Genomic DNA, 22,530 nt, shown 5'->3' on the forward strand with positions numbered 1-22,530 from the left:
TTTTTTAAACTTGAAATTTAAAAGTCAGCTTTCTTTTACTGTGTTCTATGGCCACACCAGACTGGTTGACGAGTGACTGGATAAAACCCTTCGACCCACTTAGCGATTTCACGTAGATGCGGAATTTTCTCGGGTGCTCGGCAAGAACTTCCGCTACCGAATGATAGTAGCTGTTGTATACCTCGCGCCTCTATCTTTTTATAGATGCACGTATTTCCACTAACTTTTACCTGTCCACACTTCTGCATTCTTTTTTGGGTCGTCATTACAGAAATCTCTATTTCATCTTTTACCGAATTTTGTTACTAACGCGCGATGATTTTTTTCTATTCTTGGATTAACTTGGCACGTACTTCTCGTAAAGAGCCTGATCTACAATGTTTAAACGTTGCCCATAATTCACCTACCTCAGTTGTATTAGACATACACTGTGTAAGTAGGCTGCTAACGACTGCGTATTTGCTCTTTCCAGTGTAAGAACTCTCTGAGCCTTATTGATGGATTTATTAACTTTAGATGTTACGACGACATCGTGATCACTAATACCTGTCTGTACGGTGACCTCTATTTTTTATTATATATTCGTGTAGTACGTAAAGAAATATGAATGTTTTAGTTGGCCGCTGTATTGGCGCTCGCTGTATTGCAGTAGTTCGAGTAACGAAGATTTTTGTGTGGTAAGTGATTCATGAAAGGTATAGGTTATTGTTACTCAGGGCCATTCTTTTTGCAGTGATTATTGAAAGTCTGATTGCGAGAAGTTTACCAACCGTCATGCTTAATTTTTCAAAGGGGACGTTTCAATATGTGTAAGAACTGTTCGTTAATGACATCGGGACAGATCCGGGTGTGGGAGATGTAATGCGAGATTTGAAGTGTGTCCAAAAGTGGTCTCTTCGTGTCCGCTTCGCGACTGATCAGTCTTCGCTGCCAAGCGGAGGACCCACTTTTGATTTACCGGAACCGTCACGGAATTTACCTTGATAGCTGCATAGAAACTTCGGTAAATAAACTTCGTGAGAACAATTGACAAGCTCCCGAAACGGGAAGAACCGGTTCCCAGTGTGAAAACCGACGTTTATGTCCATATGAGGAATTATAATACTCATCTTCAACACTGCAGTACAACGGTGGTTTAGGTCGGCCCATGGAATGAAGGGGGGAAAAATTAAGATTAATTGTAAAACCTCGTCGACGACTAGCAACACAAGTTTCGGTTGGTCAAGATGGGGAAGTAAGTCGGCTATGACCTTTTTATGTTTTGATATCATTAAATGATTTAATGAAGCTGCGGAAAACTAACGTCAATCCAACTACTTATGCATAGGATTGGAGTGCTGTAAACCCTGTGACACCTGCTTCCGTGCAGAACATACACTAGTGAGCCGCTTAATGGTGTGTTGGTCCACATTCGAAACGCAATACAGCGGCGATTCTGCGTGGCAGGGAGGTATGCGGACCCAATGCTCACTTACAGGTACTGCGTGTCATCCAATACCTGTATCTTACTGGCTTCATTATTCTGTAGGTGCGGAGCTGGCGCCCAATAGCGTTTCAGATGTGTTCAGTCGAGTTCAGTTCACGCGAATTTGTTGGTCAACAAATGAACTTGAATTCACTTTCACGCTAATGAAACCAATGTAGCACGAAAATTCTGACGTACATTTCCCCTACTAGGAGATGCCGTCGCAGTCGGGGAAGATATCCAGCTTGAAGGGATGCAGGTTATCCGTAATAATGTTCACGTTGCTCACAGCTGCCATGGTGCCCTTAACTACCACCACTGATTCCGTGGAAGCTCAACTCAATGTTCTCCATAATACTGCGCGATCGGACTGCGTCCAAGGTACTGTGCCTACCTCGTGCAGCAGTGCACTTGGATGGCGATGTCTCCAGACACGATCATTTCATTATATCGACGTGATATAAATCGAAACGTGATTCAGTGGACCAAGTGATACGTTTCCATTGATTCACGATCCAATCTCGATGGTCCCGTACCCACTGCATTCGTAACTGACGCTGTCGCTGGGTCACCATAGGAACATGTACAGGTCGTCTACCGCGGAGCCTCGTGTTCAACAATGTGCACTGAACGATGTGCTCCGAAACACTTGTGCCTTCAAAAGCGTTGTATTCTGTAGTAAGTCGTCCTGCGGATCGCTGCATATTTTGATTTACAGAGTGGACAAGACGTTCTGTGAGGAGGCGTGTACGTCCAGTGCGTCGTCGCCTACTCGTCGTTTAACGGTCCTTCTTAGACGCTCACGACAGTAGCAAACGTACTTCACCGTGTCAGAGATACTCGTTCCCGCCGGACCGCAACAATCTGCTCTTTGTTAAAACTGCTTAACTCAGTGGGTTTCTCCATTAGCTGTCCGCGTCGTCGCTAGAATGATTCCATATTCGCCTCTGCTCCGCTTGCAAAGGAGGGACGTTTGAAAAGTCCGTGCAAAGTCCAAGAGATGGCACCACCGTCGCGTATCGAGGTCATGTTTAGTTAGTAGCATCTTTGGAAAGAATGCACACCAAGTTTCAGCCATATTGGTCTATTTCTTTGTGTTTGGCATTCGTGTGAATCAAGGAAGTCGAGTGATTGTCAAAAAATGGACGAAGAAGAATTTCGTGTGGTAATTAAACATTACTTTATGAAACGCAAAACGCCTCAAGACACTTAAGAGAAGCTTGATAAACATTACGGTGACTCTGCACCTTCGATTAGAACAGTTTATAAGTGGTTTCAAAATTTTCGGAGTGGCCATATGGACACAAGTGTTGCTGAACGTTCTGGATGCCCTGTGGAGGTTACGACTCCAGAAATCATTTATAAAATCCATGATATGGGTGATGGATGACAGAAGAATTAAGGTGCATGAGATTGCTAGTGCTGTGGGCATCTCGAACGAACGGGTACATAATATTTTGCATAAACATTTGGACATGAGAAAGCTATCCCCAAGATGGGTTCCGCGTTTACTCACACTTGATCAAAAACGGAATCGTGTGAAGTGTTGCAAGGATGGTTTGCAGCTGTTCAGGAAGAATCCGCAGGACTTTATGCGTAGTTTTGTCCCTGAGGATGAAACATGGATAAATTGCTATACGCCTGAGACCAAACAACAATCTAAACAATGGGTTACCAAGGGAGAATCTGCACCAAAAAAGGGGAAGACCAGTCCTTCGGTCGGAAAGGTTATGGGGACTGTGTTTTGGGATTCTCAAGGGATAATCCTCATCGACTATCGGGAAAAGGGTAAAACTATTAGAGGTTCATATTATTCATCGTTATGGGACCGTTTGAAAACCGAGCTGCAAGAAAAACGCTGGCGATTGGACCGGAAAAAAGTCCTTTTCCATCACGACAATGCACAAGCACACACCTGAGCAGTTGTGGTCGCAAAAGTAATGGAAATAGGATTCCAACTCGTTTCACATCCCCCCTATTCTCCAGATTTGTCTCCCTCGGACTACTGTTTGTTTCCCAATTTGAAGAAATGGCTGGCGGTACAAAGACTTTATTCAAACGAGGAGGTGATTGCAGCAACTAGTAGCTATTTTGCAGACTTGGCCAATTCCTATTATTCGGAAGGGATCAACTAATTAGAACAGCGTTGGACGAAGTGTATAAGTCTAAAAGGAAACTATGTCGAAAAATAGAAAAGGTTTACCCCAAACACGTAAGTAGTGTTTATTTTTGCACGGACTTTTCAAACGCCCCTCGTACCTTTCTCATAGCATCACGTGCCCGCTACGCTACCAGGCGGCATCCAATCTCGCGGTGGGCAGTGGCGAGGCCCACAAAAGAGAGGGAGGCCGTGGTGCGTACGTCACACCACGTGACTGCAGGTCTTATGAGTGCAAGCAGCCGTCTCCGGCCGGGAGTGAGCAACTATTTCAGACGAGTTTAATAATTCTTGACTGCGTTTTTAAATGCGTACAAGTTCTCGACAGAACACGACAAAATTAAGACCTTTAGTGGGTACCTTTTCAATTACATGTTCATTTCCTGTTCGCGTTCGCGAAGTGTGGCGAAGCTGACTCGAGGCCTACGAGAAAGACAGGCCGCGGCGCGCACGTCACGAAGGTAGTTCTGAGCTCGCTCGCTCAACTCAGCAAACTACGTTTCTACACCTGTCAACTCGTAACTAGGCGTGTCTGTACAAACGAAAATTGAATCTTCTACTGGAATCCGCTGTTATAGAATCTTATTGTTATTAGTCCTATAATGGTGGGAAGTCCATGGGCCTACTTATAATTTGTTACGGCTGTACTGGCGTACAATAAAATAAAATCATGGTAAAATGATTCAATTGCATAAGGCACCACTTCCAGCATGTAATGAGTACTATTAAGCAGAAGAGACTGAATGCTATAAACAAGCCATTATACCATTTATATCGAGTATTGATCTTAAATTAAATTTTGCTGTGATACTGTTAATCAGTTAAGACTTAATAATAGCAGAGTCCAGTGGAAGATGCAATTCTCGTTAGTACTGACACGCCCAGCTGCGAGTTCAGAGGTTTAGAAACGCATTTTGTGTGCTGAGCTGAGCGAGCGAGCTAGTTCAGACCTACCTTCGTGACGTACGCGCCGCGGCCTGTCTTTCTCGTGGGCCTCGAGCCGACTAGTATGACGTCACAGATTCCTTACAAGGCCTCTATATCTCGTTGGCCCAGGCAATGACCATAATGTTTTGATTCATCAGTAATTATTTGTCAGTCGGCAAGCCAGTGCCTTGCGGGATGACAGCACACTGAATTCATCTTTAGCTTAGTACCTACCAAAGTATTTTTCGTACTGAAGCTTAATGTATTTTCAACCGTGATGATATTATCTGTATGTGAAAGATTTCGCGCCGCAACTGTTTTAGTATTCCATATTACACTGCAGATTCCGTTGTTCCACACATTATACTCATTTCGCACCACTATATTTTCGTGCAAATACCAGTAAAATGACCTTGCAGAATGGGAAACCGTGTCCACAACGAGAAAAATCATCCATTATCTGGAAGATCTAACACAGAGGTCTCGTTGAATAGTAGGCAATTAGAAGAGAATGGAAACGGGTAGGGGGGGAAAGGTTATATCGCAAAGACAAATAAATAAATAATATTTTTCTCGCCCCGTTTTACACTGTCTTTTTACTCGTCAAACTAATCTAGGCGAATTGTACACTGTACTCATAACACAGATAAGGTGATTGTGTCCATTCCGTACTGTGGTGGCAGTCATTGAAGAAGAGTGTATTTTAGTTTCCGCTAATTTAGATTTCATTGAGATTAGCATCTTCCTGCTCTGCTGGTCTGCCCATTCGGTACTGTATTCATTTGTTCCTAACGTAGAGGAGCGATAACAGCTATCACGAGAAAAGGAGATCAGAGCCAATGCGTTTAACTTTTTTGTTTAGAGAAGAGGAAAACAATGACAGTTCCCGAAAATCAGAGGACGTGTGGACGCCGGATAGCTGTGGCAGGGCAGCTAGTGGGGCAGCAGTACTTGCAAGCCGAGCTTCCGACAGCTAACAGTTGCCTAGTGGTGGCAGCAGTTGGCAATTGTCAGATGAGACTGGGCACACACAGTACGTCTCACTGCAGAGTGTCATCAGGAACACTTGGGCAGTGAATGTTATTCGCACTTAATTCAGTTGATCGCTAAGAAAGCCGGTTTACCCTAATGTCAGCGTAGTCATCAAGGTCTGCAAGTGATCTCATCATGAACTTCAGTATCTTCTTCCAAAGGTCGGCAGGTTGACGATCCGGTTCTTTACGCAACAGAATTAATAGTCAGGGCAGTCACAGTCTGGATATATAGTTCTGAAGATAAGACCTCTTCAGCTGCTAGCCTTTTTATTTATAGGAACTGCCGGTTTCGCAGCATTTTAACTGCATCATCTGGTGGAATAAAATCAAGTCATATTCCGAACGAGATTTTATGTCGGACGTCCCCTACTTAGCGAAAAACTGCTGACTATGAACGCTGGCTTATCCCATTCTCTTTTCTCAATCGGAACACAATTTGATTTTATGGCACATGATAATGCAGCTAAAATGCTGCGAAACCGGTCGTACCTATAAGTGAAGGACTTAAAGCAGAAGCGGAACATAACACTGAAAACTTAAACGTGGCTGGATGCACTAAAGAATACCTTCCACCAATCAATCTGTGAGAACGTCATATATCATACAGAAGTCAGTCTTCAGTGTGGCGAGTGGATTAAAAATGTTGAAACTTTCAGTATGATACTGCCTAAGTTCCTAGCTTATTCCGTCTCTAATGACCTCGACGTCGATGAGACGTTAAATTCCCCTCCCTACATTATTTTTGATATAGTAATTAGCGTTTGTCCCAGATTCATCATCTTGAACAGGGCAAATTAAAGTTTTGGAAGAGAGGAGATCTCAATCGTATCTATAAAATTACCATAGTCATTGATATGTTCAGAAACCTTCTTAATGCTGGCGTGCCATTTTAAGCAGATTTTGTGCTTCTGAAATAAGATACTTTTTGTGAACATTTCGAGCAACAATTCATTTCCTTGATTATGAATTTCTTCGATTAATTGGCTTACGAGGAACAGCCATAATACTTTTTGCGATAGTGTTGCATGACTGGACTTTGGGATAATTAATGATCTAGCTGACAAGTATTATTTATTTATTACTAGGTCAGTAACCGACGTTGTCCATTATTCTAGCCGGACTTGATGGCCGAGCGGTTCTAGGCGCTACAGTCTGGAACCGCGCGACCGCTACGGTCGCAGCTTCGAATCCTGCCTCGGGCATGGATGTGTGTGATGTCCTTAGGTTAGTTAGGTTTAAGTAGTTCTAAGTTCTAGGGGACTGATGACCTCAGAAGTTAAGTCCCATAGTGCTCAGAGCCATTTTTTCAACTGTTATCCAATTCTATTAGTATATCTGCTCCTTCCCTTTTCCCTCTGTCCGTCTCCTCCACCACCTCTTCCTCCATCTCCTTCTCTCGGTCTCTCTCTCCAGCTCCTCCTCCCCTCTCTCTCTGTCTGTTTCCTCCTCTTCCGTTTTTCTGTACATTTCCCCCTCCTCCTCTCTATATCCATCTCCTCCTCGTCCTGTACATAAGTGTCCGTCTCCTCTTTCCCCCTCTCTTCCATCTCTCCCTCCTCCCAATCTCTCTACACGTTATCACTCCCACCCCAATAGGATGTTTCTGGTTCTTGCCACCACAGCACTTGTTCCAGATACTAAGTTATATGTGTACCAAGTTTGGCTTAAACCGATCCACGGGCTTAGGAGGAGTTTATTCGCAGCTTTGCCCCATACACACATGTCACACATACTTCACAAGTATTTAACATATTTCACACATTTTGTGAACATTTTTCAAGTGTATCTGTAGCGAATTTCGCCCGGCAGTTTTTTTTTTCCACGCAGCTCAATGTTTGTTGCATCATATGTCCTGAATATTTGTCGTCCAGAGATATAAATTTGTACGTATATTCAGCGGCATATGTGAATACTTTCTGCAAAATATGCTGAGAAGTTAGCAAGAAGTGATAAATTTAAACATCATACATGACGTGGTAGTTTGTCACGCATCTCAGTGTTTATGGCATCATATCTCGTAAACTATTGTTCCGCATACTGTCTGAAAAATGTGTTACGAATACAGTTAATAGTAAAGAAATGACATATTGAAACGTCATTGCTGGTGAGGAAGTTTTACTGCAAGAACATCGAAAATATATTAAGTGTTAAACTTTTTTCCTTTCATCGTGTCATCTAGAAAAAGTTCCGTAAAGGTTTGAAATCATGTGTAAAGTTTGCTGCAAGTCACTGCTCTCATTCTCAGATACTGGATGAATAAAGTCTGATAGGCAGAATGGAAAAACTGGTAGAAGCGGACCTCGGGGAAGATCAGTTTGGATTCCGTAGAAATGTTGGAATACGTGAGGCAATACTAACCTTACGACTTATCTTAGAAGAAAGATTAAGAAAAGGCAAACCTACGTTTCTAGCATTTGTAGACTTAGAGAAAGCTTTTGACAATGTTGACTGGAATACTCTCTTTCACATTCTAAAGGTGGCAGGGGTAAAATACAGGGAGCGAAAGGCTATTTACAATTTGTACAGAAACCAGATGGCAGTTATAAGAGTCGAGGGGCATGAAAGGGAATCAGTGGTTGGGAAAGGAGTGAGACAGGGTTGTAGCCTGTCCCCGATGTTATTCAATCTGTATATTGAGCAAGCAGTAAAGGAAACAAAAGAAAAATTCGGAGTAGGTATTAAAATCCATGGAGAAGAAGTAAAAACTTTGAGGTTCGCCGATGACATTGTAATTCTGTCAGAGACAGCAAAGGACTTGAAAGAGCAGTTGAACGGAATGGACAGTGTCTTGAAAGGAGGATATAAGATGAACATCAACAAAAGCAAAACGAGGATAATGGAATGTAGTCAAGATAAATCGGGTGATGCTGAGGGAATTAGATTAGGAAATGAGACACTTAAAGTAGTAAAGGAGTTTTGCTATTTAGGGAGTAAAATAACTGATGATGGTCGAAGTAGAGAGGATATAAAATGTAGACTGGCAATGGCAAGGAAATCGTTTCTGAAGAAGAGAAATTTGTTAACATCGAGTATAGATTTAAGTGTCAGGAAGTCGTTTCTGAAAGTATTTGTATGGAGTGTAACCATGTATGGAAGTGAAACATGGACGATAACTAGTATGGACAAGAAGAGAATAGAAGCTTTCGAAATGTGGTGCTACAGAAGAATGCTGAAGATAAGGTGGGTAGATCACGTAACTAATGAGGAGGTATTGAATAGGATTGGGGAGAAGAGAAGTTTGTGGCACAACTTGACTAGAAGAAGGGATCGGTTGGTAGGGCATGTTTTGAGGCATCAAGGAATCACAAATTTAGCATTGGAGGGCAGCGTGGAGGGTAAAAATCGTAGAGGGAGACCAAGAGATGAATACACTAAGCAGATTCAGAAGGATGTAAGTTGCAGTAGGTACTGGGAGGTGAAGAAGCTTGCACAGGATAGAGTAGCATGGAGAGCTGCATCAAACCAGTCTCAGGACTGAAGACCACTACAACAACAAGAGGCAGATGGTTCTTACCCTCACAGCGATTCTTTCCAGACAGTAAGTGGTAAGAGTACAAAGTTTGGTTGAAATCGGCCCATTGGTGTAGGAGACGATTGGAACATACACACACACACACACACACACACACGCACACTCACACGCACATACATAAATACATACATACATCCCTCAATTTTTATAGTATGCGTGGATTTAAAGTATGGCTGATATTAGATCACGCAAAAAAAATTTTGCTTTAACGGTACATACGCACTCATATAGCATCATAACTATAAGTTAATTAAATTTACAGTATCGACAAAGCACGGAAAGCCTTCAGACATACCCAACTGCCGAATGTATCTAAGTGTTGTCCTTGTTGCCTTATGCAACTCTTTCAGATTCTCCGGATATGATCATATTTGACACGCACGTATAATATGCTGAACAGTTCGTCGTTCCGCACTGCAGTCACACTTGGGCCATCTTGTTGATTACCATTTGTACACTGAGTCAACACACCTTCTACTATGTATAATTCTGTTGAGCTCTTCAAAACATGGTACCCTGGACGAGATGCAAAAATGGTTCAAATGGCTCTGAGCACTATGGGACTTAACTTCTGAGGTCATCAGTCCCCTAGAACTTAGAACTATTTAAACCTAACTAACCTAAGGACATCACACACATCCATGCACGAGGCAGGATTCGAACCTGCGACCGTAGCAGTCGGGACGAGATGCAGGGCATCTTATGCGGTTGTGGGGTATAATAGTTCTGCCACATTTCTGCCCGTCGGTCTGTTACTATTACTCCGTCGTCTGTCAAAAATGTTGTACCTAATAGAGGTGGAAGCCGGGTGTAAATTCCACTTTTATTAAGTGCAGGAACGTCTTCATGCACTGGAGGATAAGGATTATCAGTTGCTTTTGTTAACTCCTGCTTGAGAGCAGATTCTCGGCGCACAAATGGGAGGGGGAGGAGGTAGCCATGTGGTTGAGACCAAGCAATCGGGAAGTTGGAGCCTTTCTGATTGTTTCTATGAAGATGCAGCGCAATATTCTGCGACAGGATACACCACTCCAACAGCAGAAGTGTTGGAACAGATGAACCACGCGTCGTACCACAAAGGTTCTGCAAGATGTTATTTTTTGTATTTATCTTTGTGACTGTTAGCAAGCACTCTTTAAAGCTGAGCGTCGTGTCAGGAGCGACTCATAGTTAAAATGGAGTTCTGTTATGCCTCAGCTATTCCTTTTTAAAATATACCTTTGTATCTTTGTTCGCGAGTTGTTATTAAGGTACAAACTGGTGACTACTGATTTTGGCAGCACTTGGCTGTAACGTCCAGTTGCGAAAGTATTCGACAATAATTTGAAGGTCTTTAGTCAAGACAGATTCAGTAACGCTCAGAACTTCGTCGCTTCCAGCAAGAGCGCAATCGTGCTGATGATTATTTCAGCATTATTAAGACTTGCACTGCATTAATGGGTAGAGCTGTAACGGACGTAGGATTGTTTTGTTTTGCCTCCTTTCAGATATGTCAACGCGTTTCACTGATCGATGAAGTTCGAGTTAACCATTTACCCAAGTACAAGAAATAATTAAAGACACTGGGTGCAAACGCTGTTATGAGATGGAGTGATTTCCATGGGAAAGGAAATCGATGCGAGCCATATCAAACCCGTCAAAAGATTGATAATTCAGGAAAAACAAACATAAAGAAAGAACAACTGTTAAAGTCTCAGCGTTACTGAAGGTCGTTTTGAGCGATTTTTGTGTGCTACCTTCAGTTCTCAGCGCATGTGATAAGACAGGGGGCCGGTTTGTGGAAAACAGGATCGTTACGGCAATTTGAAATTGAGAGAGGGAGAGGGCGATATATACACGTGCTTATTATAAATCCTTTGTCTCGAAATATTGCACCGAGCGAGGTGGCGCAGTGCCTAGCACACTGGACTCGCATTCGGGAGGACGACGGTTCAGTCCCGGGTCCGGCCATCCTGAGTTGGTTTTCCGTGATTTCCCTAAATCGCTCCAGGCAAATGCCGGGATGGTTCCTTTGAAAGGGCAGGGCCAACTTCCTTCCCTAATCTGATGAGACCGATGACCTCGCTGTTTGGTCTCCTCCCTCAACCAACCGAACCGAACCGAACATATTTCTCTCCTTCGTAAATACTCTGTGTTACCTCAGATGACGCGTCACTGATCTCATTTATACTAAGATTGCAGTACACGCGAGGTGCCTATTTGCTTCCACCGCCCTGAGTGGAATGCGTAAGTTCTAATAAATATTCATCAACCTGCAGTCTTCTATAGTTATTGCCCCCTGCGCAGAAAACAGCACTCAAGTCTTAAATCCTTTATCTTGAGGCTGTAAGAAACTCTTAGCGCGAAACTGATATTACGTGATAATTAAATTTACAATTGGATTGTTTATATGGGTTGTCCCTCACGTTTTATTGGTAAAACACGAGAAACTGCACAAATACATTCCATTTTAGTGTCACAATAATTTCCATTCTTCAACAAAATAATGAACTGCGTATTTTGTAATTACAGCTCCGATATTTACAAATTAGGCATTACTAAATCAAGTCTTATCTGAAACCGCGGCATACAACGTCTGCTCTCTGACACAGCCGAACCAGAGATGATATTTACAAACCATAGATTACTAATAAAGCCTTAACTGACACCGACGGCGGCAGATAACGTGTCTGTCCTTCGACACTGCCGAGTCAACTATATCTTTCGTACAGCAGAACCATTTCTTCCGCCATCCTAGTTAGGTATGATCCGAAGATCACCTAAGTGCTTCGTCTGCCTTTTCGTTTAGCAGTTGTCTATTATTCTGCTGGTTATTAATACTTGTAAAATAATGGAATGATCGCACGCTATTGAGAGACGCTTTAATCTGAAACACAAGAAAAGACGCTGTTTAGTTTGTCTAATATTAACCCTTTCGGGACGCGAGGCCCGTATACGTGGCCCGATTGTCACGTCACACACCCAGCGCTGTATCTGGGGACTGGCTTGCAGTATCGAGACGAGACGGGGTGCATCCTGACAAAAGGTTAATTGTTCTGTCTAATTTCAAGTGGGGATCGTCAACACTTACTTGCTATATGTCATCATAGCAAAGAAAAGAGGAGAGACACCAAAGAGTCATTTGCAGTTTCGGAAGAGTCTCGTACAGGAGCTTGTGGGCGAGGTCAGGGTTCAACCAACCCATCGAGGAACAGGCCACGCTCTGAGCATGGTAACCTACACAGGATGGACGGCCTGTACCATGTTCAGTGATCGTTCCAAGCCAGGAGGGCGAAAACGACCCCCCTTTTTTTGCGAAACTTGTCCGTCCAACCCTTTTCTTCATGTTCCTGAGTGCTTCAACAGGTATCACAAAGTAGCAAAGTACCGAAATCACTTGTAAAATATGGTTGCCTATCGAAAAATCGATATGCCAAACTTGTAAAGTTTGTTTTAAGCAAATTTTATGAAATTTTGTAGTTTATTGACATAAATCAAATTTTTCAACCATCAAAATGAACTTTTTATTTTTCTTCCCACGGACGTCCCATAAGAGAGAAAATTGTATTTTATATGTCGTTTTAAAACTACAACTGATTTTAATATGTCTAATTCAATGCATCAGCTCTCAACTAAAAAAAGAGTAAAAAATCAAATTTTTCGTTTTTTTTTCCTATTTTAACACCACTGCCAAGTCAAAAAGTGCGCGATATGGAATAATGAAAATAGTATGCCAGTAAATAGCGTGTTTCAAGCTTCATTTACAAAAAAAATTACACCGATACGTCAAAAACTGTAGATTTTAAGAGCGACGAAAGAAACCTAAGAGATATGGAACCCGTAAAGCACCGCCGAATTGCTCCGCTTTGGGGAAACGCGCTCCGTCCCGAATCGGTTAATAACAGAAGATCACCATTTTGGCGCACAACTTCCGAATGCAGCAGCCAATCGCGGAAAAGGACCATAATTTATGCAGTCTTTCTTACGATACCCATACCGAACAAACCATTTGTTATCAGTACCTCACACCACATTACGTCATTTTCCCACTGCTGCCTTCTCAACGGCCAGAAATATTACGTCCTTTGCCGCGAGGGGCTCATTAGCCGCAAATGTTGTAGAGCGAGGGATGGGGACAGATGGTGGAAGCTGCGCTGCGGAGACACATTCGACTGCCAGGCTAGGTTCGGCGTGTGGTCTTGCCAGCGCTTTGTTGACGGGCTTTGTAGCGGCGGCACGTGCCGGAAGCGTCCACAATGGGGCAGCCACCGCGGCGTTAATTGGCGACCAACAGACCCTCCGCGGTCCGCCGCAGCCTTTCTGGCAGAGTCGCGCAGCCGCCCCTTCCTTCGTCTGCGGCCCTTGACTGCCGGCCGTGAATCATCAGCTGGAGAGCCCTCGGTCTCGGAAGGGGGGCTAGCAACCGTGTTTGCTGGCTTTGCGTTGCTCTCCTTACTGAATCGTCTGCTTCGATTGCGACGGCAGCGTTGCGCCCTGGGCGACAGTAGGTTGACATCCTGACGCCTTCGGGAAATTATTTCGCAGCCCACGTGCATTACCTCCCATTGTTGTCCACATCATGCCCAGGAACTCTGAGATCGACGGAATTGCACCGACCGTGTTGTTACACATTGATCAGGTATGGAATGGCGTCATGTTGTAAAAGCGTTAGTTAGTTAGTTAGTAACCGTTATGATGTGGAACGTGTCAAGTGCGTAAGAAATGCACACATGAAATGTATGTATATATTAAGCTTAAAATTTTTATTACGTCGTACCCCATTCCCTTAAACGGCACAGAATGCATATATTATACCTATAGGTTTATTTATTACTATTATTCAACAATTCATCTATGTCAAGGAGATGCGATACCAATTTATTCTTAAAACTGTTACTGCTGCCTGTCGGACATTTTATTTCATATGGTGATTCATCGAAAAGTTTTACAGCGGCATATTTTACCCCTTTCTGTGCCAAAGATTAGTAGAAGATAGTGTAAGTATTTTTTTCTTCTGCTATTATAATCAAGAATGTTCAAAATGTTTCAAATGGCTCTGAGCACTGTAGGACGTAACATCTGAGGTCATCAGTCCCCTAGACTTAGAACTACTTAAACCTAACTAACCTAAGGACATCACACACATCCATGCCCGAGGCAGGATTCGAACCTGCGACCGTTGCAGCAGCGTGGTGCCAGACTGAAGCGCCTAGAACCACTCGCTCACAGAGGCCGGCAATCATGAATGTCACTGTTGTTTTTAAACTGGTCCATGTTGTTGTGAACTTTTAAAAAGATGCCTACAAGATGTATGACTATGAGTCCCACACATTATTCTGACCAATTTTTTTGAGCAGTGAATACTTTTTGCCTAAGAGTTGAGTTAACCCAAAACATTATTCCGTATGACATCAGTGAGCGAAAGTATGCAAAGTATGTTAGCTTGCAAATTTCTGTATCCTCAAAATTAGCAATTATTCTGATTGCAAAAGTTCTAGTCGCTTTAAGAGATCCAAAATATGAATTTTCCAAGTAAGATTCTCATTTATATGTACACCCAAAAGCTTAGTATGCTCTACCCTGGCTATTGATTTCTGCTGATGAGTTATATTTTTTGAAGGAACTGTACTCCTGGCAGTAGAAAACTGGATGTACTATTTTTGTTCTTTCTTTCTTTTTTTCGAAACTTCAGAGCAAGCCCATTCGCAGAAAACCAATGAATAACTTTTCCAAACACATTATTTGTATCATTCTCTATTGGAGTTTCTTTTACTGAATTAATAATGATGCTTGTATCGTCAGCAAACAGTGTCCGTTCAGCTTCTTGTTTCAGATAAGAAGGGAGGTCATTCACATATATCAAGAACAGAAGAGGACCCATGATCGAACCCTGTGGAACACCTAATGTAATTTCATCCCAATTAGATGCTGTGGAAAACTTCCTTAAATCACTTAAACCATATATAGAAATTTTTTGCTTCCTGTTCTGTATGTATGACTTAAACCACTCATACGCTGTTCCATTTATACCATAGAATTGTAATTTCTGTAACGTAATATCATGGTTCACTCAATCAAACGGTTCAGATAAGTCACAGAAAATTCCTATTGGTGATATTTTACTATTTAAAGACTCTATTATGTGGGCAGTGAAATTGTATATTGCTGTCTCAGTGGAACAGCATTTTTGAAATCCAAACTGTGATTTACTAAGTATTCCATTACTGCTGCGATGGCTAACCAATCTTGAGTACATTACTTTCTCGACAATTTTTGAAAAATTTCTCCACTGTTTTGTCGCTTTCACGAAGAATACTGTTCTACAGTTACATATACCCGGAGTGTGGTGGAAGGACTCCGTAATAGTATTAACCGTTTTCTGTTGTAACTCCATTCTCGTACTTAACGAGGAGGAAATGAATGTCCATAGGAAGGTTACTTGCATATTGTGCACGCCCATATCAATTCACGTGTTCGCCAATTACAAAACCTCTATCATGCAAAAATTGCTGTGGGTCTAGAAAATACATAACGCCCTGGATATTTAGAATTTAAATATAACCATACTAACTACTTGATCGCGATAGGATGCATAATCTGTTCCACCTCTGCAGTACATGTGTCGTCGTGCAAACATGTTACAGCTCTCAAAAACTAAAAGGCCACACTTCATGATAACACTGGACACTACTGTAACAGACTGAAAACATGGAACTTCTGATCAGGGCTCTTTTTACTCTAAGATCATATCTGGATGCATTTGTGAGATGCACTGGCTGTGTGCATTGAATATCACACATGGACAAAGAGTTTGTAATGGTAGAATAAGTAAAAAGTATTTGAGGGTAGAATATATATGAAGAGATTGATCTTAACTTGCACGGACAACACAATGAGCAAGATGGGCATAATGCAACAAAAACTGTGTCAACAATATAACGAGCCGTCAGCTCAGACCTAGATATGTTTCGGGTAATGCCTGGAATGGACTGGGGACAGCAATTTCAACCCATCAGCCACTAATAACGGCTCTTTAAGACATACGGTAATTTTTTCTCGAATATGCGAGTGGCTGCCAACAGACCTCTCGTAGTACCTCACCGCCTCACAGAGAGAATGTTGCAAACATGAGTGGCAAACAGGGTTGATTATAAAATGGACTTCCTTGCTGTTACGGGAGAGAAGTTCTAATTTTGTCCAGTATTTACCATGTGTATCTTCAGTTTCAAAACACCCACGGGAAGACTGTAGTTCTGACGCAGCCATTGACGAAGCATTATTTTTGGGATATTACGAGGCGTGTTTTTTGAGTAAGGTCCGTTTTGTTGTAGACACTAGTAGTTTAGGCGCATACCACAAGGAGTGCGTGCATCGTGTACCGGCATGCCTCGGGAACAACTGTGCTCAGTGTCAGCTCTGTAGCTAACCTGTACGGTTCTGTTCTATGCTTTGAAAATGTTTAAGACTATTAACTCGCCCGCCGCGTGTGAGGTTCGCTCAGTGATACAGTTTTTTTCAGCAAGGAACCTGTCTGCTGCAGAAATTCATCGACAAATTTGCGAAGTGTACGGTGATACTGTTATGAGTGATAGCAAAGTGCGTTGAATGGGTATGAGAATTTAAAGACGGCCATGACAACGTCCATGATGAGGACCGCTCCGGTCGCCCTTCTTTGATGACAGACGATTTGGTGGCTTCAGTTGAAGCGAGGATTCGTGAGAACAGGCGCTTCACAGTAGCAGGTCTCTCAAACGAATTTCCTGACATGTCGAGATCAGTGCTTTACGAAATTGTTTCTGAACACCTAAAGCTAGGAAACTGTGCTCCAGTTGGGTCCAAAATCTCCTAACAGGGACCACAAAAACCAAAGATTTGAGTGTGCAATGAAGTTCGTGACTCGTTATCAGGAAGAAGTGATTGCTTCTTGAGTTAGATCGTAACTGGAGCCGAAACATGGGTTTCGCATTGTCACGCCCGAATCGAAGCAACGGAACATGGAATGGAGACACACACACTCGCCTGTAAAGGTGAAGGCCAAACAGACTCTGTCCTGGCGCAAAATCATGGCGTCGGTGTTTTGGGATAGGCATGGTGTTTTGTTGGTCGACTTCATGCAATGAGGAACCACTATCAATGCAGAAGCATATTGCCAAACCCTGAGAAAGCTACACAGAGCGATTGAAAACAAAACTTGCGGCATGCTGACAAAGGGAATTGTCCTTCTCCATGACAACGCAAGACCTTACACTGCAGGTCAGATCCGCGATTTATTGGACAGCTTTGACTGGGCAGTTTTAGGCCACCCCCTACAGTCCTGATCTTGCGCAGAGCGATTACCATCCGTTCCTCCACCTCAAACGACGACGTGAAAACGGCAGTGAACTCTTGGTTATAGGAGCAGGCGGCAAGTTTTTATGAAGAGGGTATTTTAAAACTGGTTGAGATGTATGATACGTGTTTGAACAAACTTGGCAACTATGTCGAATAATAGGGTGAAGTATGTACTTTCTGAAAATAAGTTTACTTTTTTGAAATAACCTTTCGTTGTGTACTTATGTTCAAACGGACCTTACTTAAAAAAACACGCCTCGTAAAAATGAGTAAGCAGTCAAAACCGGTACAGCTACTGTGAAATAAACTTTGTAGTGCTAAGCTTTAATTTGTTGTGTAATTTTTTCCAAACCCCTGTTTATGGATCCTAGTCTTATTTCTCGATTGCCCTAACTTTTGGAATCTTAAGTCTTTTGGAACGTAGCACACTAGTCAGTGATAGTGGACGACAAAGTATCTTCGCCGTGTCACGGACACAGAACGCAGATAGAATGCGGACGGAATGAGAACGCGCTAGAAAAGTGCGTGAGCAGTGAGTGACGTGGCGGCGTTTCTGTGTGTTGCAGGCGGACCCCAGTGCGGCGTTCCTGCGCGCAGCCCGAGCTGGTCAACTCGAACGAGTACTCGAACACCTCGACAACGGGGTCGACATCAACACGTCCAACGCGGTGAGTACGCGGGCCGCGCTACGGCGCTACTTCCGTGTCCTTGCTTCGCCTGCGTTTTAACACTTTCCTGCCCGACGGGACTGGAAACCCCGTCCTCTTTCTTTTGTCATGAAGCAACATGGCGTTGGATTCGCGCCTTTGAATTCTGTGGCGGCAGGACCGCCGAGAACCAGCACTGGGCCCAGGACGACGTATCATTGGTCACAGTTTCCAAATATAGCAATCCAATTTTATAGTTATTTTAAAGAAGGTTTAACATGTTTTAAACATAACATAATTGGGGGAGCATTGAAACTACACCTAAATACTCATTAGGATGAAATATAAATTTAATTTCTTATTAAACTGTCAACATATGTTCACAAATTCAATTTATACTATGGTACTACATGTCCCACGAGATAATGCCTGAGGAATTCGAACGGACTAATAGTTAGTTTTTATAGCGTAATAGGCTGAATCAGAGCACGCACTAGTATAAACGCATGTATCGTCGAGTCACAATTAACGCCAAAAGTTCGCTTTCGAGTGTTACAGAGCCCGTAAAGATTAGAGAAAATTATACAGACTGTAATACACTCCTGGAAATGGAAAAAAGAACACATTGACACCGGTGTGTCAGACCCACCATACTTGCTCCGGACACTGCGAGAGGGCTGTACAAGCAATGATCACACGCTCGGCACAGCGGACACACCAGGAACCGCGGTGTTGGCCGTCGAATGGCGCTAGCTGCGCAGCATTTCTGCACCGCCGCCGTCAGTGTCAGCAAGTTTGCCGTGGCATACGGAGCTCCATCGCAGTCTTTAACACTGGTAGCATGCCGCGACAGCGTGGACGTGAACCGTATGTGCAGTTGACGGACTTTGAGCGAGGGCGTATAGTGGGCATGTGGGAGGCCGGGTGGACGTACCGCCGAATTGCTCAACACGTGGGGCGTGAGGTCTCCACAGTACATCGATGTTGTCGCCAGTGGTCGGCGGAAGGTGCACGTGCCCGTCGACCTGGGACCGGACCGCAGCGACGCACGGATGCACGCCAAGACCGTAGGATCCTACGCAGTGCCGTAGGGGACCGCACCGCCACTTCCCAGCAAATTAGGGACACTGTTGCTCCTGGGGTATCGGCGAGGACCATTCGCAACCGTCTCCATGAAGCTGGGCTACGGTCCCGCACACCGTTAGGCCGTCTTCCGCTCACGCCCCAACATCGTGCAGCCCGCCTCCAGTGGTGTCGCGACAGGCGTGAATGGAGGGACGAATGGAGACGTGTCGTCTTCAGCGATGAGAGTCGCTTCTGCCTTGGTGCCAATGATGGTCGTATGCGTGTTTGGCGCCGTGCAGGTGAGCGCCACAATCAGGACTGCATACGACCGAGGCACACAGGGCCAACACCCGGCATCATGGTGTGGGGAGCGATCTCCTACACTGGCCGTACACCACTGGTGATCGTCGAGGGGACACTGAATAGTGCACGGTACATCCAAACCGTCATCGAACCCATCGTTCTACCATTCCTAGACCGGCAAGGGAACTTGCTGTTCCAACAGGACAATGCACGTCCGCATGTATCCCGTGCCACCCAACGTGCTCTAGAAGGTGTAAGTCAACTACCCTGGCCAGCAAAATCTCCGGATCTGTCCCCCATTGAGCATGTTTGGGACTGGATGAAGCGTCGTCTCACGCGGTCTGCACGTCCAGCACGAACACTGGTCCAACTGAGGCGCCAGGTGGAAATGGCATGGCAAGCCGTTCCACAGGACTACATCCAGCATCTCTACGATCGTCTCCATGGGAGAATAGCAGCCTGCATTGCTGCGAAAGGTGGATATACACTGTACTAGTGCCGACATTGTGCATGCTCTGTTGCCTTTGTCTATGTGCCTGTGGTTCTGTCAGTGTGATCATGTGATGTATCTGACCCCAGGAATGTGTCAATAAAGTTTCCCCTTCCTGGGACAATGAATTCACGGTGTTCTTATTTCAATTTCCAGGAGTGTACATCATTGCGTTGTATCTAGCAAGCAGACGCCCCCTGAAGAAATTTCTCGAATTGTTCCGACGCAGAGCAGAAATTTTTTTATCCAGTTGTGTCACAATAGCTGGTCCTAATTTTCTGATGTCTTAGAGGACGAGAACATAAACATTACTTATCAGTAATACAGTGTCTGCAGATGCGACGTTCTCTATACAAAAGTACAAAAGTCATTGCTCATCACGCGGAGCCTAGATGGTTTTCTTTCAGCTGTGGTTCTTACCACTGAGACAATAACCCACCGAAGTTACTTTGTTATAATAAGTCACAGAACATCTTCTGTGAAAATCAAAATATCCACGGGTGTACTGCCGGTCTACAGTGTCCAACGGGCACAATATTTCGGCGATCATACATGTCGCCATCATCAGGTGAACTGACGGACTGAGCTCCTGTGAACGTGCCGGCACGGAGATCCGTACACTATGGCTGCTCAGGGGGAACTGGGTTCGGTCGCGGCGAATCCTGCCTCGGGCATGGGTGTGTGTGATGTCCTTAGGTTAGTTAGGTTTAAGTAGTTCTAAGTTCTAGGGGACTTATGACCTAAGATGTTGTGTCCCATAGTGCTCAGAGCCATTTTTTTTTGTACATTGACTAATGTCTGGTGTCCATAATGCTGCGGTTATGGAGTGCTCCCTCTCTGTCGTTTTACTGTTAAAACCAACTGATTCCTATCCTTGAAACAGTTTTTACCTAAGAGTATGAGATCTGACATAAAATGTTGTACCTGGTATGTTTGTTCAACACTATTTTACCAGGCTGCCAGTCAGTACGATCTTAACATTGCGTGGCACTGCAGTAGCCACTACGCAGTGAACCGCTTATTGTTTGACCTTAAGCTGTGGTTTTAATTTCACTTCATGTTCATTGTTACAGCCAAGTTTAACATGTGAACACGAACATGACTGTTATGAGCATCCGCGAAATCTGGTTAATTCCGTGTGTCGTTTCCATCACAGTAAGTAGTCACAAAGTTGCACTAGCTGGAATGTCAGCACCGCGTGAGATTTTCCTCATCAACATGCCACTCCCTGCGGCGGCTACACTGCTAACCCCTTTGTTCCATGCGCAACACGTTGCTGTAGCTAAAGTAAAAAATAAAAATAATTAAATAAATAAATGCATTTCGGCCGCGACGGCAGCTGCCTGACAATTTCGTGTCATACCGATAACTTGCCGTGGCAGGAATGATGCGTGGAAGTAACACTGTTTCGTGAAACCGCATTACAGTAACACTGTTTTCGTGAAAGCGCTTCACTCATGGCCACTCACCTTCAATCACAGTACAATGAATCAATACACTGGTAATAACACAGCGCTACCAACTACTACTTTGCATATGTTGGCATTTGTTACGCCGACGACCGATTCCGGTATCTACTGATAAATATTGGATCAGAGGCTACTGCCAGACAATAAAAAGTGATTTATCCTTGGCGTTTTGCAGATGTTCACCTTCAGCACAATTCTCATTAAATTCGAAGCAAGCATCAACATCAGTTGAATGACTTCTGTTCCCGCATTGCCATTGGAAACTGTTTATCAGTCAGGCCATAAATGGAAGATATATACAACGGTGAACTTGAAGAGATACATTCATACGAAATGACAATTTAAGAAATAGTAATTATTCCACAGTCACATAAGAGATTTATCTTTACCGTTTTCCACTGCTGCAGCTAGATCATCAGGTGTTTTCCACTGCTGCAGCTAGAGCATCAGGTGATTGGATTTGTCGTTTTGCTTATCACTGTACACTGAGACTGAAACAAATCCGAGGCTGAATGAACTTATCTGACCTTTCTCCCTTTCCTCTTTTTTATTTTCTCTACATTGTCCCAGACTATTGTTTAGATTCTGTAATCTTAATATCACTTAAATCAAGCTTGCACTGTGGCAAACTCTCGAGACGAAATGGAGGCGCTCCGCAGTCAGCTCTTGGTGTCCCTAAGTACAAAACGGTGGGCATTACTTTTACACTGGTGTCCAAAATTAAAGCAACAAACAGAAATTTTGCAAAGTTGCGTTCATTTTGTCACAAAACAGTATAAACAAGTGACAGTAAAGTAGAAACAATGTAAAAAATACAGAACGAAAACAACTGCAACATGCATAAGGACAGACAAATATGTTCTTTGTTTTTTCCAACTTACGGGTTTTAGACACACATTCCGACAACTGGTTAATGTGTTCAGTGTGGAGTGTGACCACCTAGGGCAGCAGTACAGGTCTGACAACGATGGGGCATACTGGAAATGATGTCATCAATCTCATGTTGAGGCAATAACGTCCATTCTTTCTACAGAGCTGCTCGCAAGTCTTGGGTAATGGTTGGTGGGTGCTAACGTGGTGCAACCCGTGTCCCTAGTGCATCCCAAACTTTCTCTATGGGATTCAAATCA

At 43.6% G+C, this 22,530-nt stretch overlaps 1 protein-coding gene across 1 annotated transcript in view; it reads left to right on the plus strand.

The window, feature by feature from the left end:
- The window catches only part of LOC126213607 (ankyrin-3-like), a 294,242-nt gene that overhangs the window by 82,725 nt on the left and 188,987 nt on the right, over positions 1-22,530 (plus strand). Inside the window, exon 2 of the mRNA XM_049941464.1 lies at positions 17,993-18,094. Within this exon, the coding sequence (XP_049797421.1) occupies positions 17,993-18,094 (102 nt within the window). The remainder of the gene's footprint in view (positions 1-17,992; positions 18,095-22,530) is intronic.

Source organism: Schistocerca nitens, chromosome 1 (genome assembly GCF_023898315.1).
Source record: "Schistocerca nitens isolate TAMUIC-IGC-003100 chromosome 1, iqSchNite1.1, whole genome shotgun sequence".
NCBI lineage: Eukaryota > Metazoa > Arthropoda > Insecta > Orthoptera > Acrididae > Schistocerca > Schistocerca nitens.